The sequence below is a fragment of the Labrus mixtus genome, chromosome 1, assembly GCF_963584025.1.
Source record: "Labrus mixtus chromosome 1, fLabMix1.1, whole genome shotgun sequence".
In the NCBI taxonomy this organism is placed as follows: domain Eukaryota; kingdom Metazoa; phylum Chordata; class Actinopteri; order Labriformes; family Labridae; genus Labrus; species Labrus mixtus.
Window position 1 is genome coordinate 8,038,828 of NC_083612.1, and position 19,569 is coordinate 8,058,396.

The 19,569-nt window shown below is 42.8% G+C and overlaps 1 protein-coding gene across 2 annotated transcripts in view; it reads right to left on the minus strand.

Moving 5' to 3' along the window:
- Positions 1-19,569, minus strand: part of plekhg4 (pleckstrin homology domain containing, family G (with RhoGef domain) member 4) — a 50,135-nt gene that overhangs the window by 21,409 nt on the left and 9,157 nt on the right. The window contains exons 2-6 of one of the 2 annotated variants that reach the window (XM_061052383.1): positions 7,381-7,578; positions 3,888-6,342; positions 1,648-1,863; positions 825-948; positions 604-697 (exon numbers count right to left, since the gene is read on the minus strand). In XM_061052383.1, the coding sequence (XP_060908366.1) occupies positions 604-697; positions 825-948; positions 1,648-1,863; positions 3,888-6,342; positions 7,381-7,578 (3,087 nt within the window). The remainder of the gene's footprint in view (positions 1-603; positions 698-824; positions 949-1,647; positions 1,864-3,887; positions 6,343-7,380; positions 7,579-19,569) is intronic. The other variant, XM_061052465.1, reaches the window with a different exon arrangement.

Consider the following 19,569-nt stretch of genomic DNA (forward strand, 5'->3'; position numbering starts at 1 on the left):
TCTTTCTGTGAGATATAATAATAATGGCTCTCACTGTGTCAGCGTGGTGTGTCGGTCTGTGTGCCAAACATCACAACCTGTCTGACTTTGTGCACACTTTATTACTAAACTAGAATCACTGCCTCGAGGTGGATTTTGTCTGCCAGTCAGAGAAGTTGCACTTTGAAGCCGTCAGAGTTTCCCTTCAGAATAAGAGTGTAACTGTGGATGGTTTCATTTGATTTATTAGAACAAGGAGGCAGAGTGTTTATGGATGAACTCTGACCAAATGGTTGAGGAGGCCTTTGGCATTGTGCGACTGTCGCCCTCTGCTGGTTAGTGACCAATCAGAACGCAGTGTGAAAGACCCAGGACCAAACCTAAGCTGCACAAATATGTTTACAACATTTTCAGATTCCTAAATCTCAACCCTAAAACATGCATATAAACATATACAGATGATAAATGTCCATGAGGCCTGGAGCCGTGTTTAGTACCACAGCAGTTACCTTTATTAAAGGACAACTTGCTTTACTATTTGACCCACATTAAATCAAATAAGGTTATAAAGTAAATCATGTGACCCCTCCTGTAATCACTCCACCTGCCTCCTGTCAGACTCACCTGTAAGGACCTGAGGGAGGAGAACAGGGCGGGGGCAGGAGCAGCTCTACGGGCGTCCACCAGCACAGTCAGTCCCAACGCTGCCACATCCTTCCTGTTTGCCACAGTTAATGATGTCAGAGTGATGTCACAACATAGTGAAGCGACTCTGTAGTGTCAGCTGTGTGCCAGAAAAGGGGGGAGGGGGGGGGGGGGGGGGGGGGGGGGGGGGGTGTTCTTACCTGAGGGTGGATGTGTAGTAGAGCAGGAGGCGGAGCAGCTCTGCGCTGTCACAGTCGGGATTTGACCACACGGTGTTGCTAGGGCAGACGGTCAGCAGAGCCCGACCGCTACGATCTCTGGTTCCTGCAGAGAGATGCAGAAGAGACCCTCAGGACATTAACTCTTTTGTCTTTACCGTACTTAAAACTCCTGTGAGGAACTTTCATATTTTCTCCATCTTGGAAACCCCTGTTGACAACGTGTTTCATCTATTTCTTCCTGATTTTGTCCTGCACATGTGTAGGTAGAGTTTCTCAGTCGACATATCTCACCCTGCTTTCTTCTAGCTGTCAGGTGTGCCGCTCACAGTGAATCATTGATGCAGAAAATGTGAAAAAAGTCTGTTTCAGCAGAATGTTTTTGATTGATTTGCCTGACAACAACCAGGTGGCAGTGACAACAAATGTGTATGTCACATATTTTGTAGGTCATACTGTATATAGTAAGGTTGTCAACTACTACTTCTACTTTTTGATAGCATGTTGTTTTATGATACATTCTCTGTTACTTTAAAAATTTACTGTATCTGAAAAGAAGCCACGCTTCAAGGAAACTTCTCACCTTCAGTCCTTTTGTTAATCAAAAGAGAGAGAGGGCACCGACTTAATTTCCCAGATATGTATGGACAGGTATGGATATTGTTTGATTTACTAGAATCCTACTGAAATTTTAAACTCTGGTATTGTGTCACCCCTAATGTAAAGTCATCAGTATCCATCTCAGTCTGTTTTCTCTAATCATTCCTCACATGAGCTCTTTAGTGGTCAGATGTTTTGTTCTCACCAGGCAGACAGAGAGCTGCAGAGTTGAGTAGCACGCTGTAGAAGCTGGACCACTTGGACTGGGAGGACTTGGAGGACTGGGTAAAGCGCACTGGGACTGTGGGCACAGCTGACTGCTCCTGATGTGGAGCAGGTGGAGGTGGTGCTGGTTTTGTTGTGCTGGGACCAGCAGACTGAATGAGATGTGGCTGTGCAGGAGGCAGCTCACTGACGGAGCCTGTGGAAGAACACACACAAACACTTAACTTACCTGTATATTACCAACATTCTGCAAACTGGATATAAGTCTTATTTTAGGTGCCTAAATCTTCTTTGTATGTCGTGTTCATTGTGGAGGTCTCGACTGTGACTGCAGCTGCTGTAATAGTGTCATTTCCTGCAAAGGATTATTAAGTATCTTTCAACAACAATCACACATATACAGTGATTGTAACATTACACTATGTCTAATACCTCAATTAGACCACCTGTTTACCCTCCAACAGCTGCCTGAAGGCGGGATTATTGAGGAGGAAAATGAGTACAAGCCGGCCCAGCGTAAACGGGTTTAATTTAGTATCTATTCTTGTCTTTGCAGCAACTTTGAAAAATGTTAACCTGATTTTGTGCAAGTTCATATTTCTACACTCCACTTCACATGGAAAATACTTCTCTGTTGTCCTAACCTGCCAAAATAAATATAATGTCTGTGCTAGAAATCTTCATATTTTATAACCATAACTATGATTTCTTATGTCACCACACTAGTCTGTTTCCTTATAATGAATTAGAAAGTAAAAAAGGTACAGCTTTGGAGAGTAACCCATCATCAATATCATACACATGAAATGCTGCTCGACGTCGAGTTTAATCCATCAAACTAATCAATCACATCTCCGTCAGATCTGAAGGGGACAAACACTTGTTTCATTAACTGATTTAAAAAGGTTTCTAAATTACTGTTTGTGAACAAAAGTGAAGAAACGTCTGTGGCCAACAACACACACGGCAGCGATTAGTCCACATACGCAGACTTTTTTGGGGTATTTGAAGTTGTCAAATGTTTTTGATCAAACAGCCTCGGGGAGGAGACGTTCAGTTCTTTTCATTTAACAGCAGGCGCAATCTGCAGACGTTGTGTTGAAGCCTGGAGTCAGTGCTCTGTTTACTGTGGTTGTTCGACTACAGAGAAAGAATGATTCTTTATCTTTATATAATCAAACCTTCAGTTATAAAACCAGGGGAATTAACTAGTCCCACTAGTAACCCGCTGACCAGTGCTCCACTGAAGTCCTGCCCACAATAAAAGATTTTTTAAAAAAAAACAGATGTTGAAAATGTGAGAGACCCCACACACGACGACAAATTCAGCACTTTTGTTCCTATACAGCGTGGAGAGCAATGACGTGACCAAAACAGCACACCAACAGATTCATTCATGAGAGAGAGTGCTGACTCTAACAACTGGAAATCTCACTAAATCTCTAACGGTCAAACAGGACTGTAGAGCCATGGACATGTCTGACAATGGACGCAGTTTCAATCAAAAATCACAAAAGAAAAGTAAGTATGGATGAAGTGAAGAAGACAGCATGAGCATGGTCTGTACATGATACAGTGAGCTGGAGGATATCAGATATATTAATCGTGTTTAATCACTCTCTACAAACTTCTCACCACAAGAAAATCTGACAACATAATCTTTTTTGTCAGAAGGGGAGAATCAGGTCTTTATTATCTCATAGTGAGTATCTTCTTAACTAAGTACTCTCTTGGTGTGCCGGTGGACTAGTGGTTCGTGTGCATGCTGCATGTACAAAGGCTGTGGTACTGCTCTGGGCGGCCTGGGTTTACAGTTCGACCTGAGGCTCCCTTCCCTCATGTCATCCCCGACTTTTGCTCCCCAATTTCTGACTTCAACCCCTGCCCTGTCTCTACATGGAGGCATAAGGGGCCCAAAAATAAACCTTAAAAAAAAAGACAAAGTTCTTCCTAAACCTCCTGCTGACAGCTGAACACTCTACATGACCTACATACATCCAAACAGAAGTGTGTTAGAGTTAGAAGAGGGTGTAAGGTGTGTTTCAACTGAAGAGATGGATTAAGAGGAAGGTAAAAGGGAGGAGGAGGAGGAGGAGGAGGACTGTTACAGCCAATCAGAGGAGGAATGGGAGGAGAAGGAGGAGGTGGTGATACATGAGGACAGTTTGTGGGATGGAAAGCAGGAGAAGGAAATAAGGAGCGATGAGGAGATTTCTGTACCTTCAGTTGGAAGCTCGGCAGCTCTTCCTCCACCAACCTCCTCACAGCAGCACGCTGCCTCCTCCTCTTCCTCCTTCTCCTCCGTCAGCTTCTCCTGTGCATTTTCAGACTCCTCACATAGACTCCCAGATGAGTCCGGATGCAGCGCTGGTGTGTTAGACTCCTCAGGGTGTGTTTGAAATGTGTTCTTTTCAGAACAAGAGTCGTCGGCAAGGGCTTTGAGTGTGTTTACTTCCGTATACGAGTCTTCAGACTGATTTTGAAGTGTGTTATTGTCAGTGTGCATGTCTTCAGCCTTGATCTGTGTTATGTTCCCTACAGTATCAGAGCCTTCAGATTGGGTTTCTTCTGTGCTCTTTTCACATTTAGAGTCTTCAGACTGATTTTGTTGTGTCTTATTGTCAGTATGCATGTCTTCAGCCTGGATCTGTGTTATGTTCCCTACAGAATCAGAGCCCTCAGATTGGGTTTCTTGTGTGCTCTTTTCACATTTAGAGTCTTCTGAGTGAGTTTGGAGAGTGTTCGTTTCGTAATAGGAATCCTCAGGCTGTTCGTGGTGCGTTTGAGACTTTTCTACATGTGTGGTTTTCTGACAAAAAGGGTCCTCGGAGTGTGTGTGTTGTTCATCCTTTTCAGAATAAGAGTCTTTATAGTCTGTGTGTGTTATGTTACTTTCAGAAAAAGAGCCCTCAGAAAGTTCGTGAGGTGTGATGGACTCCTTAAATTGCCTTCTGTTTTCACAATAAGAGACCTCAGAGTGTGTGTGATTTGCGTTATTTTCAGAACAGGAGTTTGTGTGTTGTGTATTATTTTCACAATAAGAGTCTTCAGAATGCGTGTGTTGTGCATCGTTTGCAGAGCTCTCAGCTTGTGTGTAAACTTCCTGATCTTTGTGTTTTCGTTCACCTCCTCTCTCTTCTCCTCCTTCTCTCTCCTCTTCTTTCATCACTTGCTGCTCCTCCTCCCGTCTTTCTTGACTTTGCTGCACAATTGTAACTTGAACCTCCTCTTCTACCTCCACCTCCTCTGCTCCATCCTCCTCTGACTCATCCTCTTCCTCCTCATCAAACTCTTCCTCTGTCTCACTTTCATACTCCTTAATTTCTCCTCTCTCTTCAGCTTTGTATGTGTGCCTTTTACTCTCTCTGTCCTCCACCTGCTCTTCTTCCTTCTCTTCACCCTCATTCTCTAACATTTCATGCCTCTCCTCCTGTCCCATCAGCTCCCCCTCCCCCTCTGTCTCCTCTTTCCCTCGCTTCTCCTCTTCAAACTCCTCCTTGCTCTCTTTCAAATCATGCTTCTCTGTCTGTTCTGTGCAGTTTGCAGATTCAGTGTGTGTCTTCAGACTCCCCTCTGGATCAGTACCTTCTATTTGCTCCAGTGGCATCCAGCTGGAGGTTTTCACAACTTCAGGAGGAGCAGCAGAGGAGGAGGGGGAGGTGCTGGAGATTGGGGTGAGGATGACCGGTTCATTGAAGTCCTGGTTGGGGATCTCCTCGATGAGCCTGGAGCACAGTACAGTGGCGGAACTGACCTCCTCGTAGGCCCAGGACAAGTGTGTGGTGTTTGTGTGAGCAGTTCTGGGAGTGTGTGTTATAGCAGCAGTCAGTGGTTGAATGTTTTGAGGCGTGTTTGTGCTCACAGCATGTGTATTGATGCATTTGTGAGTGTTTTGCGGTTGTGTGTTGACAGAGGAGTGTGTGTCAGTGGTTGTGGGAGTGTTTTGAGGTGTGTGTGCAGCGGTGTGTGTGCTGGTGCGGGCTCTGTGCTGCAGGCTGATGGACTGCGTTAAGGAGCCTTTCTGAGGGGAGAAGCGAGGCAGCGGGAGCTCCGACAGCTCCACATATTCGCCCTCTGAGTCCGAGTCGTCGCTGCTTGCTTGTGATTTCTCAGTGTTAGTCGAAGATGGGAGGAGCTTAACATCCTGTCTTGAGGTATCAGTATCTCTGCACTGATTGGTTGACGTATTTATTAGCAAATCTCCATCCTTAACTGATGATTCCTGATCTTCCTTCAGTGAGGTCCGGGGCCGGCTGATGAATTGTGGGTAAACAAGGTCCTCCCAAGGGACCCTGAAGACGTCTCCATTGGCAGAGAGGAGGCAGCGCTCCAACCTGGACGCTCCTTGGTGCTCCCTCTCTCTGTTGACCGAGTCCAGCCAGGCCATGCTGAAGAGAGATCTCAGGGCTATCTCCAACACCTCCTGCTGCTCCACATGATGGCTGCTGGCTGACAAGCTGCACAGGAGCAGACGAGGGGAGGCGGCGACAGTGCTCCTGCAGGAGGCGCCTCGTGCTCGAGGTGGTGGAGGGACAGCAGCAGGAGGAGAAACCAGCAGGTAGAAGTCTCCTGGAAGGAGAAGGCACGGGTCCAGAGGACAGAGCTGAACGACTACCTTCTCATGGACGCACAGAGGCCAGCCTTCATGACGGAACAACAGACCACAGTACTTCACCTAAGGAGAGGAGAGGAGAGGAGAGATTAATTTTTTCCCCCTTAAAACCTTAAAAGGCTTCTTTAACATTGACTTTGATGTGAGTATTTTTGTCTTTTAAATAAAGAATAAATCACTCAGAGAGTGTTTTAAAGTCAGATTCATACATTATAAAGCTGTGTCTGAACCTGAGCTGTAAAACGTCTTCATAACTCTATCTAAGAGCAAAGAGCTCAGGTTTAGCAGGTGAGTAAAACATGTAAGTGTAAATTATAGCTTGTTTTAAATCTAGTCCTAAACTGCAGCATCAAACAAACAAACAAAGCTTCACTTGTTCCCATACACAATTAATCAATATAATCAGACAAACCTCCACACACACACACACACACACACACACACAAACACTTAGTGACTTCCTGCTCGACACTTTGCCCTCTGTGATTAAGTGGGGCGCCACCCAGCAGCCGCAAGGTGAGTGACAAACCTGCAGAGTCACCTTAACCAAACATGACACATAAGCCAACCACGCGAGCAGCTAAGAACAGGCAAGAACAGACAGGATCGGAGAGCGGGGGGAGAGAAAGCGGTCGGATTGAGTCATCAGTGAGTGAGAGTAAGTTCTTCACAGAGTTTAGTCCTGACTCACTGTGATGTTCATAGTTCATTTAGTCAACTGAGGACATGATACACTGTGACTTATTGTCCAGAGACAAAAGTTATTTGAAGATATGGAATACGATACAACATGCCATACAAACATTGCAGCATTTTGTAGCGGTGAATCACTTAGGTCCTCAACTAATTGTGATAACACTTACAGAGCTATCCACAACAAACGGACTGGTAGCCCTTTGAGATCATCAGTATCCACTACAGCCTGAACAGAAGAAACAACACACTGACAGGTAGCCCCCATAGATGTAATAGTAGCCTCTTCAGGCCTAATGGTTGCGACTAATCAATGGTTTCAACTGACTGAAAAGTGGCTAAGCCTCCTGGGGCTTCAGGGAGACAGCACCCACAGAATGTACGACAGACACATCGTGTGATACTCACGCAGGCATCTTGCTGGAGGTTTGCTAAGAATTGCTTTGCAGGCAGCAGGAAGTGGATCAGGTAGCGAAGACCGTCTCCTCTGTAGCAGCTCTCGACCACGTTGAGGACCTGACAGAGGACGGTCGGAGATGTGGCCTGGAAAGGCGGGTAGAGGGCTGAGAGAGCACTCTGGATGCAGCGGTCCAGAGATTCAGAGTCCTGAAAAAGAACAATTAAGCTGAAGGTCAGACTTTAACCGCTTTTATCTTTACTGCACTCTTAATTTAGCTTACAATTGTTTGTACGCTACACTTAGCGCCTGGCATGATCTCAGCACTAGAATATATTCCAAACCATATTTCACAGAGGATAGAATGAAACAGTTGAAGATAAGAACATTTAAAGTCATGCAGTTCTGGATTATGTTTCTCTAGTGTCTGGTTTAGGTTGCTCCAAGGTTAAATCATAAAAGCTAAGAAAAGCAATGTAAACCAACAGTTGTGAGCATGTGCTTGTGTTTACAAGAGATACAGCTGCTGTCTTTAAAATCACCACACCTCTGCATCACATTCCTGTCACACAGAGAACAGAGAGTCATTGAACGCCTTCTACATTTCAAATATGTCTTCTGTTTTTCTTTGACCACTGAGACACAGCGACCTGCCCGCAGAGAAACAGTCAGACCTGGACATAATCTGATCCTTTGTTTACTCTGCTCTTAAGGTGAATTTACCAGACCAGACCACTGACCATTTACACCAACCACAGCTTCTTCTATACATGTATTCCTCTGTGCTGTACATAAGTGTTTAGTGAGCTGTTTTTCCTCTATGCCCTGCTCTGTAGCTGCTCTCCCACTGCCAACACGCCTCATATTAGCACGTGTTCAATCTTTGAGCTCACAGACAAAAACAAGTTCAACATTTCGGGTTAACCGCCCTGGGAGTGCCCAGCGGGCCCTGAAGGCCTGGCTGGGAGGCCCCGTCTGCCGTGGGGAGAACAGGAACAGGGCAGTAACTGGATCCACTGGTCTGGAAGCTGCAGGTAAAAATATCAGCCGGCACACGACGTCTGGCTCCAGCTTTCTGTGACCGACATACATTTAAATGCTGACTTCAGTGGCTTTCACAGTTTGTGCGCAGAAGTTTATTTCTGTTTAATCTTCACCCGCTCCTTCTGTTTGCATGAGAGAATATGAGTCCAGGTTCCCTCCTCGTCCTAATTTTAATTTCATCCTCCAGCGTGTCTCTCAGATAAATCACTCCAAAACCCCACACTTGAAGGTGGACGATGCACATACATATAGAATTCTATCATTCACACTGGGAGCTTCCCACAGCTTTTATAAACTACTCTGTTCAGTACACCATTATAGTGAGTCAAACTATGTTGATTGTTGATTCCCTTACTTAGTCTCACATTGGATATCTTACAACAGAACAGGCTCCAGTGTGTGACCCTGGAGTTGTGCACCTGGCAACATCTACTGAATAAAGTACTATTGGTCCTGCTATTATTCTGCAGCATCATTTTAAGGTGATAAACTACATCACTCTGACTACATGTACCATTTCTCAGCTGTTATTATTGACTTAAAGTTATATCTTGTCTGTCAATTAAACAGGCAAAAGCAAAAGTCAGTGCTCGCCTGAAGGGACAAAAGCTGCTTACTAGGAATGTAATGGTGTGTGTATTCATACCGTCAAGTCACGGTTCAAACTTGGCGGTAATGCTCATAACTGTTTGCCATCAGCTATTAAACAACAAACAAAGACGAAAGAGAAGATGCAACAAAACCCAAGAAGAAGAAGGGTAATAAAGCAAGATTACATGGAAGAGCTAGAAGACCTTTTTGTATGCTGAGATTTCAGGCTCATGTCGTGTCCTTTGAAACACGTCAACATGCTAATGAATATCTTTAATTTAGTCTTACATCTTATATTTCTTTATTTTGGACTCCTTCTCTCAGAAATGATCCAAAGAGAGTACTGGAGCACACAAAATGCTAAAGGCAAATTCATTTAGGTGCAAAGGACTAAGGTTTCAACACACTGCGTCTTCCTCAGTCAAAACCTGTAATCTGTAACTTGTACTACTATCGGTTCTCAATAAATTAAAGAAATGAAAGAAAGCTCTGCATCAGGACTTCCGGTTGCTTTTCTTCCTGTTGTACCAAACTTGTACTATACTGTGACCTCTGCATACCGTTATACCCTTTCTGCTTACCGACTTTCAGACTACTTCTCTAACTAAACCAGTGATCCCCAAAGTGGGGCCTCCAGGGGGGTCCGGGGTTATGACGGATGGGGGGGCACGGCAAGGCTTAATGAAAACAATGCACACCATTCTGCACTGACAGCAAAGCATGGCAAACTTAGTGAGGGGACATCTAGGTCAATTTAAGGTTGACAATGAATCTACACCCAACGTCACAGAAACTACAACTCCTGAAACAAAGACAAGGAAATATGACGAGTCGTGTCTCGCTCTCGGCTGCACCTGTACAAGAGCGGATAACAAAGAGAGCCACACTCCTTCCTTTTGACACATCCTACCTGTGTCAATCACACTGATAGTATCGTGCAAGTTCTATCTGTGGACATGTTGTCATGTTATTTTTTCGCACAGTAACTATCACATCGTGTGTTGTTATCGCCTGGTATTAGCTAAGAACTACTCCAGGAGGCGGACATGTTGCTTGTTCGACTTGTTGACAACGTATCAGGAACGCGGTTAACTCGGGTGTGACCTCATTCCCAACTACGAGGTAAATGGAACGTACCATTAACAAGCTTATAACAGAGGGGTCTGATGAGTAGCTGGTGAGCTAATAACGTACAACATGTAAAGCAGAAGGTAGTTTCCCACTGCTTCCAGTTATCAATCATCATTTTCACCCAGCAACACATGTAACGTTCTCCGTCAGTCTCTGCTGCATTGAATATTCTGGATGTGACTCAGCTGGCCGAGATTCATACACAACAACTGGCAGCCAAATGCAGTTCTGAGGCCAATATTAGCAGCAGGATATCAGATGACACTGAGTGGAGGGTGGCACGGGGCTGAAGGGGGTGTGTGTGTGTGTGAGTGCGGGGGGGATTTTTGTCCTGCTGAAAGGCACGATGACCGATCACAGATCATGAGTTGCAAACCGTTGACGCAAGCAAAGACAGAAACTCTTTTGGATCAGAGCCGGAACTAAAGTCAACACAATTTCACACAGCGCCATAAACACGCTTCCTCCAAAAATTCTAAAAGGATTTTTTTTTAAAAACAGACACAAACTTTTCACAGAAAATAAAGTGTCAGCACGTCTGCAGCAGCTAAATCATTATTAGCCTTTAAAGATAATAACTTCATGAGTTTACGACTCGTCACTCAGCAGTTAAAAGGTTTCTGTAGGTGTGTTTTGGCCTGCGGCACACTCTAACTACAACCCTGAGCTAAAGAGTTTCATATATACTCCTGAAGAGGTGGGTTCATTTATCAGCTCTGATGGTTACTTTGTTCCTCTTTATTTTCTGTATTTTGTACCACAAAAACTTAATTTACTTTTATGAATAATGATATTGGACTTGATTTTTAAGTAAGAAGAAAAGGTTGTAAATTATTCTTGGATGTACGGAGCGCTTCATTTTCTTTGTACACCATGTTTTGATATTTTTAGGCCACTTTTTGCCTTTATTTTGAAAGGACAGTGTAATGTCGGGAGAAAATAGCAGGTGATTATATGCAGCAAATGTTGAAGACTCGAACCGGGAACAACTGTTAGGACTACAACCGCTGCAACCACTCGGCTAAACTGGGACTCCTGCACATATAAATGAAAGCTTCTTTAGCACACGTAAAGTCAGTGTATTAAAGGGATCATTTACATTTTTATTGGCGGGTTGTATTAGGTACCAGGGTCGGAAATTAGCACCCGCCAAATACAAGTGTTTTTTTTGCAGTGATGGGTGAATTTGCTCAACCTACCTGCCACCGTGGCTGGTAAATAAAAGTAATGTGACAGAGTGATTTGTGACAAGAAACAACGCAAATCAAGCTGCATCGTCCGCTCCGACTTCGAGCAGAGACAGGTGGTCTTGCATGCTCACAGAGCTCCGCCTACTCCTAATGTCAGTATTTTCTTTAATAGCCTTTCACTTGAATACTGCAAACCTTAATTATAATATATTACATTTTGCTGTCGCTTAAAATAAAGTGGACGGTAAAAAAACTTGTGACTGTCAGATTTTTGACTCCAAAAGTAAATGTCCAACCCTGTTAGGTACTTATCAAAAGTCTGTATTTCAACTAAGCAGATTGCAGGTAGCCCGGCCAGTGTTTAGAAAGCAAGATGGAGTACGGACATAAATACTAAACTATGTATCGTTGTAGACATGGTCTGCACCAAAATCTGCCCCAATCACCTAAAACTGCTAAACTAAAATAAATCAATAACAATTGAATTGGACACTATCTAATGGTGTTTACCTTACCATCAGAATCAGAGCGCCCTTTTCTTTAGAATTATGTTTAATCAAAAGTACAACTTCTGTTTAACCGAGCATGGGACGCACAGTCCTCCACCAATCCCAGAAATGGAGGCTCAACCTCTCAGCACATGTTGGAGTGTCCTTGAACAAACTGTGTGTGCGATTTAGAGGCTTGTAAAGCACGTTAGCACAAACTCAGTGTTAAACTATGTGATTTAAACAACAATAAGCACCAGATCTGTGGTGCAGAAAAAAGGGGAAATGAGGGTTAACTACAGCACACACAAAATGTTAATCCAACTGTAGGAATACAGAGTATATAAATGTGAGGATTATGGTATTAGGACTGCAGCTTTGCCTTGTGAAGGAGGGTGAGGAGGGGTGAGGAGGCGGGACATCAAAGCAAGCTAAGTGAGGTTCCCATGAGACTGAAACAGGCCACCCACTCACAGACCCTGCTGAATAATAACTTCATTATCCTCCACTGAGCAGACTTCTTTGATAAGTTTTTATTCTTTTTTTTTAAAACCTTTCATTCATCTCGAGCTCTTACTGAATCATACAAAAAAGCAGAAAAGGCTTCACTTCAGAGATCATTGACAAAACAAACAGACAATTAGCAGGAGGGCAAAGATCAGAGGTCAAAGCAGTGGATATAAGGGTCCTTCCTGTGCAGAGCCCTCAGGCAGAGCCGTGACTTTAGTTTTATAGGGGGAGATCAGGAAGAGGAAAACCCAGATTCTCTCAAATATGGAATCCATGGGTGATACTGAACTTGTTTGACTGCTTTCATTTGAGCTATCTCAAACTATTTTGTCACAGCAGACTGAAATGTGTTCCATTTGCTACCAGAGTGATAAAGTTCTATTGAAATATTAGATATGCTGTTAGCTAAATAATAATAAAACAATAACTGAGACACTGACTTTAGCTTAAGGTGTGTAAAGATCATGTTTAGTTATTCATGCAGCAGGATTACAAATTAGGTCAATGAAAAGATGCAAGTCTAAATGAACAGATGAGAGTTTCCTGGAGGCTATATGAGGACACAAACCCCTGCTGAGGGGCATATTAACATGATCCTGCAAAGTCTATCAGTGTCTGGATTCTCTTGTCAGTCATTCAGGAATGGTGTCCAAATTCAGTTTTTCAAAGCTGGTTGGTTGTTTCTTCTTGCATTCATAGCCGACTGACCCAAATAATTTTGACTTTTAACTAATCTCTTTAATATTGACTTCTTTTTGAACCAGCGAATTACTTCTTATCACAGAAAAATCTGTGTGTTTCAGGATCATACCACTGTAGTAAACCAGACTTCAGCGGACATGTGACTTGCTAGATTCAGTGAAACTGCCACTCACCAGAGACAGATGGACAGGTAGTACACAGCGGAAACAGAGAGCCTGTATTTGGAGAAACCCTGGTACCAAAACAAGCTAACAGGTCATCAAACTGGGCCTTGGCCAGTGTCAAGTTGCTTTAACTGCCGGTAAAAATAATCCAGACAAAGATCCGAAAGCAGAAGACATTCAAATAAATAATCGAACACAGAAACAACTATTTTGTTTTTTCCGACACATTTGGAAAAGGAAAATACTTGCGGGTCTTGGGAGTTAAATCAGCTTCATTCTTGGTCTGAACATCCAGCTTGTTGTCAGGCCACAGTAAAATGCCAAGGCACCAACAGGTACAGAAATACTGATTATGGTCTCATTCAGTGTTAATTACTTTAGTAAAAAGGACAGGAGAGACCAGACTGACCCGATCCTCATGTGTCATCGGTAGATGATGTCAAAAAGCCATGTAACATGCCAGCTAAATAAAGCGAGGCGTGCTCAGCAAAACAAGTAACACGATTATTGTGTCAGGATGGTGCTTTAAACATCTGTTGCCATGGTTACATTGGCAACAAAATGGAAGGAACCATCTCGGTTTCCCTCCTGGTTTTGCAAGTGATATCTGGTTGATTTGCTATTTTCAAGAAGCCTGTTGACAGAACTCAAAGCAGCAAAAAAAAAACTACAAGTCCCATGGTGCATTTTACTGACAAACTTAAGATTACAAAGGATCACTTTTTTGAACATGGAGGACTGAATGGTTTGAATCAGTTCACTGTGAGATTTGTATCCCTTTTGGATCGAGTTGGTTATGTTTGCAAAACTTCTTCATTATCGCACGAGCAGCTAAGGCTCATGGATATTGTAGTTTTAACAACAGACCAAAGGTGGTCAATCTAGTGTCAGAACAGGAATCTGCATTCTGGTGACACAGTCCAGGAGAGTCCAGAGACAACATTTCAGGGAACAACGCCATCAGGACCTAAAAAAATCCATCACATGTTTTTGAATTCCAGGATTTTGATCACAGACAACAGGCTGTTGTTTAATCATCCAGATGGAGCCTTTAGGTTAAACTAATCCAATCTCTCAGGTTATTCTTGTTTTAATGAATAGTCAGTGGCAGCCTCTCTCTCCCTGGAGGGTCATGATTCATCCGCCACACAACTGCTCAGCTGACTGCTGATGGAAAAACCAGTTCCTGTTGGGTGTGGAGGATGAGGGTGCAGCAAATAACAGGGTCACTGTCAAGAGTCCGGGATCCTGCAGGCTGATTGTGCTGAACTCAAGCTACAAATATATCATGGACATTTTCAGCATCCTGCGGAAGATTTATTGTGACATATGGCTGATATCTAATAAACGTCTTTAACCCCGTCTCTGCCGCTCATGTGTTTAAACAACCAGACCCATAAGAGGGGTCAGGAGCTCCAAAAAGCAAAAGCCATGACCTTTTTTTAGTATCCAATCATGGTGACACGGCACGGGGAGGGAGGAGCTCTCAATGCAAGGGACCCCCAGGAGACATGATCTCTGACCCCTCACAAGTGAGCACAGTGACAGACCAGGCCAGCTGTCGTGTTGTGGTGGAGGTTGTCAGGAGCACATACAGCTAAGGTTGTCAAAATGTTCGATAACACGTGTTTTAAAACAACACAATCTTGGATTTTTAAGTACCAAAGCCTAGAATATAAAAAATTAAAATCTTCAGTCATATTTTACCCAGAGCAGAGAGAGATAGAGAGAGTGAGATATCTGTTGAAATTTACAATACTGACATTTCCTTACTGACAAGTCCTTTAGGTGTCTTATAAAGATGGCAAAGTTATATAGATGTCACTTAAAAATAGACAGAAAAAAGGAAGTGGCACTGTCTAGATTGCTTTAAAACATTAACAATATTTTGGCACCGAAATGTTGCCAATGTGTTTTTGTAATTTAAACAATGTTAGCAGGAGTTTGACTGCAGTGTTTGGTAATAAGAATCAGGAATTTACCCAATATTGGGTGCTCAAGTCTAATTTTTGTTGCCTCGAATTCAAACAGGTATTGTTAGAGTTTTACTAGTAATAAAATATAGTTATTGTGACAAACCTACCCGTGATGCAAGACTACAACAATATGACTTCATAAAACTTGTGACCTTTTCTAATTTTAACTCCAACACAATTGTTTAATAAATGTCAACATGATGCTGTTTGCCATCAATTAGATTTGTTTGTTTGCAATGCAAACGGATACATACAGAGTTAAGCAATAACTACCGGTGGACGATGCAGGGGCAACATCATGACAGGCTGTAAACCTTAGAAAGTATCTTAATGACCCAAAACCTCAAAACAACTAACCACGATGTAGTCTGAGAGTGTCATAGCAGCTTCATTCAAGTCTGTTTGAAGCGCTGACGGTTGTTTTTTTTAAAATGCACTTTACACACGTTTGATAAGGAAACCTGAAGCCTGCAGGTCACAAACACTTTACAGTGAAGTAGGAGATATTTTGTGTCCAACTGTCAAACTTTAAAAATGAAAATATGCACGACATGACTGGACTTGATTTCAAGAGAGTTCGCTGCAAGTACAATCAGTGCATCGTCAGTGGATGCATAACAGTGCAGTGTCAGCAAAGTAATTACAGACAGACCGTTCAAATCCACAGGACTGCAGACATGGACGTTTGTAAAGTAGTACCTGTTGTGCAGGACTGCTGCAAACTAGTATCAGTTCTGACCTCCTATAGGGTCAAACATTTTATATCTGGTATCAGCGAGTATGCCAATTAATGCATCGGTCTGAAAACCCACAAAAATCATCAAGTTTCAGGTATAAAGTTATCATTACAAAAGTTAAAGTGCAATACTAGCAGAGTGTTATGTCAGCCACAAATGTCAAAAATAGGGGGTTTCCTTCAATGATTGTATTGATTTTTTATCCAATAGTTTGGAAGGGAGCTCAGTATTGGTTAAAACAAATCTAGGTTTGAAATCGGTTTCAAGAACAAAATATATAAAAAAATCTCTCACCTTTCTGAGCAGGTGATCATCTCTAAAATCATAAACCATTTAATCACAACCTTCAACTCAAATTATAAAACTAAGAAATATTTAATGGGATTAGAGGTGGGGAAAATTTTGTTTTATGTAAAAATCGAGATTCTTATCTTCTGAGATTTTAAATGGATTCATAACTTACAAAAATAGATTTTTTGGGGGGGCTAATCAGTTACTCCCTGCTAAGTGCTAAGGCTAGCTCTTTAACTCAGTAGAATGTCAAATGGAGCAGCAGGAAATTCAGCCAGGCTCACAGAAGACTGGAGTAGATCCTGAAGTATGTACCACTGTAATTCAAAAATAGACTTTGAATCCATGAATCCAGAATGGAATCGTGACCCCAAGAATCTAAATCGTATCAAGTCCTGAGACACCCAAAGATTCCCAGCCCTACACTGGACTGATGTTCTCATTTTGCTGGATTTGACATTGGTATAGTCTTTCACTCGTCATGTTTCCTCTGCAGCCTCTGTAAGAAGCTGCTTCACATGGGACTAATATTATCAGATGACCTCGGGCGAATTAGGGCTTTAATTATCGGAGGAATTTGACTTTATAGATTACACACAGGGATAGGAACACAGACGACCTCTGTTTTCTTAATTATTATAAAAGTAAGGCGGTCCACAGGTAACGTGAGTCCCGTGTGAGAAGGACTTTCTTCTCATCAAGTTCCTCTGGTGTAGTTTTACATCTATTTGACTTGGTGTAATTCTTTCTTCATTCCTACATTTCCTCTTATAATGACTTTCCTTTGTTCTCATTCTAGTTTTCACGTCTGTTTCTGTCTGCTGGAACGTGCTGCAGCTTGCTTAAAGACGGACTGCATCCAAGTTTCATCTGTCAGATTGTATCTGGCTCCTTGAATGACGGGCTGGAATGAATGCTGAACAGATACAGAATGAGATTACTGTGAAAGTAGTAAAGCGATCACAGTGTGCAGCAACAGTTGGAGCTCTGGGCTAAAAACATGAGGTGTGAGATGAGACAGCGTACCGGGCTGCCATTTTTCAACTGATAACAGAAAATGTGTCAGAACACATCCACAGTCATTCTTACTGCAAGTCAGCTTCAGTTGAAGCAGCATGTAAACAAAACCACAGCATTGCTACAGCATCAAAGTTAGCGCTAAATCTGCAGATATTTCAGTAGAGATGTGTGTCCACAGAGAAAAAAAATGAACACAGGTATACATCTTCTTCTCTCCTCAGATGCATTAAGCTACGTTATTTGAATTTTGTCCAAAAGTGAAAAAATGATCTGATGTTTTGGCTTTTACTTTCGTGCACCCTGTTATACAACCCTTACCCCAACTGATGGCAATGTATGCACATATTTTGTCCTCTTGCTGCAGAGAGCATCAAGCTCCTCAGGAAGGAGAATTACAAGTTGGCATAAGCAGACAATAGACTGTAAATAATAGTGTAAGAAGTCTGAGTGATTTCACCCACTGGTTACTGAAGGGACTTTGGAAGCCCACCGTTGGCCATCGCCAACCTAACACCAGGCTAAGAGCAGGAGCCGAGGCAGGTCTTAAGCCTCCTGACCAACAGCTACATCGCACCCCGGCAGTCAGTCATGTAAGCCTTTATTATGATCAGTTCTTATCCTGCATAAAATCAAAATGGACGAGTTATAAAAAAGATTCACCCCCCGTACAGTGTGTGCCAAAGACATGAGCTAATCAGACCAATTTTCGTTTTTTGGACCAGGCTTTAAACAAGTTAAGTTATGCTGCAAAAACTGGGATTTTCAAATTTGATTTACGGGATTCTGCAGCCTGCCTCAGGTGGGCACTCTGTGAACTGCAGGTTTTTGCATTGACGTATTAGCTTCACTTTTCAACACTGGAGGTTGCAGCTTGATGCAGACACAAAAGTACATGCTTTTTAAAATATGCAGATTTACTGTGTAGAACAAAAAAAAACAATTTAAACGTTTGTTTCATGCAAAACATGCCACAGCATCTTCATCATTGGAAAATGGCTCCCACTGTCTGAGTAATTTAAGCTTCGTCTTATCAGCCTGTCATGTGGGCAGAAATATTTTGGGGATTACTCAGATTACCTTTTTAGGCTTTATCTGGTGATACAGATGAGATGTCAGTGTCTTCATGCATCCTTAGCTTTACATTTCCTCTCTTAAATGTTCTCTAAATGTCCCACATTGTGTGTAAGTACCTATTTAGTTAAGGTCCCTAGGTAACATTAGCTTGTGTAAGTTAGAAACAAAACTTTTGACAATCAACACCCACTGTGGGCAAAACAAAAATGATACAAGATCTGCTGTTGCTCTGTTGTGTGTTCACTTTTTATTCTTTCCATCCGCTGTATCTGTTTTCAACTGAGCACAGCGATTTGTTAAGAATATGTTTACAGACTTTAGAGCCCCTCAGCTTGGACCTTAACTGAGCAGTATAATTAATAATTTCACAAAGTTTCAGTTTCTCCACATACAATGAAATACAAATCCCAAGCATTATGATTTATGTGGTCTGAAGCCATTTTTGGTATAGCTCCAATTTGGAGGACAAGAGTTTTAGTTTGAAACAGAGAGAAAAAGATGCCTTAACCAATTCAATATTCACTTTGGCTGCTGGTATCGACTCAGCATGGTTCTCCCAACCAAACACCCTTTACAACCAGCCTTCAGTGTCTGTTGTCTTTGTGTCGGCCTCCTCTGTTTTCACAGGAGTTCACACCTTCATGAGAGTGGGGAGCAGCTGAGGCTGCTGGTGGGAGGAGGGGGGGAGGTCCATCCATCCCACACAAACACAAACCTCTCACCATGAGAGCAGGACAAAGACGTCCATACCTCTCCGGCTGTTTTAAAGCAGGCGCCACAGAGCTGAGACTGATAGTGCGGAGTGATGACCTTGACACACAGCGAGTTCCTCAAACAGGAGATTAGATTTGAGCGTTTCTCAAACACTGAACGATTCTCAACGCTGCCCAATAAGCGGAGCCCAGCTGTGCAGACTTCAAGGCCACTCCACTGAGCTCCTTTGTAGAAATAAAGAGGTAATGCTTCGGCCCCTCTGGGACCTGTTGTGATTTAAGCACTGAGCTAATCTCCAACCACTGACAGACTCAAAGGAGCTGCAGGAACACTCCAAAAATACAAGGGGAGAAATCTACAATTCTTTACTGCGAAGGTAGAAATCATAATCTCCGGGATAAAGAGTGAGATGTCAGCCAGCCTACCTGCCAGCGTTGAGGGCAAAATGTTTCAGCTGATGTCCAGGGTGAGATCAGTGATAATCTGATGAACATTCCAAAAAGACTAGAAAGTGTTCAATTCCCACCACAACACCTGGTTTCTGGAAAAGTTAGCAAAGCAATTCTGT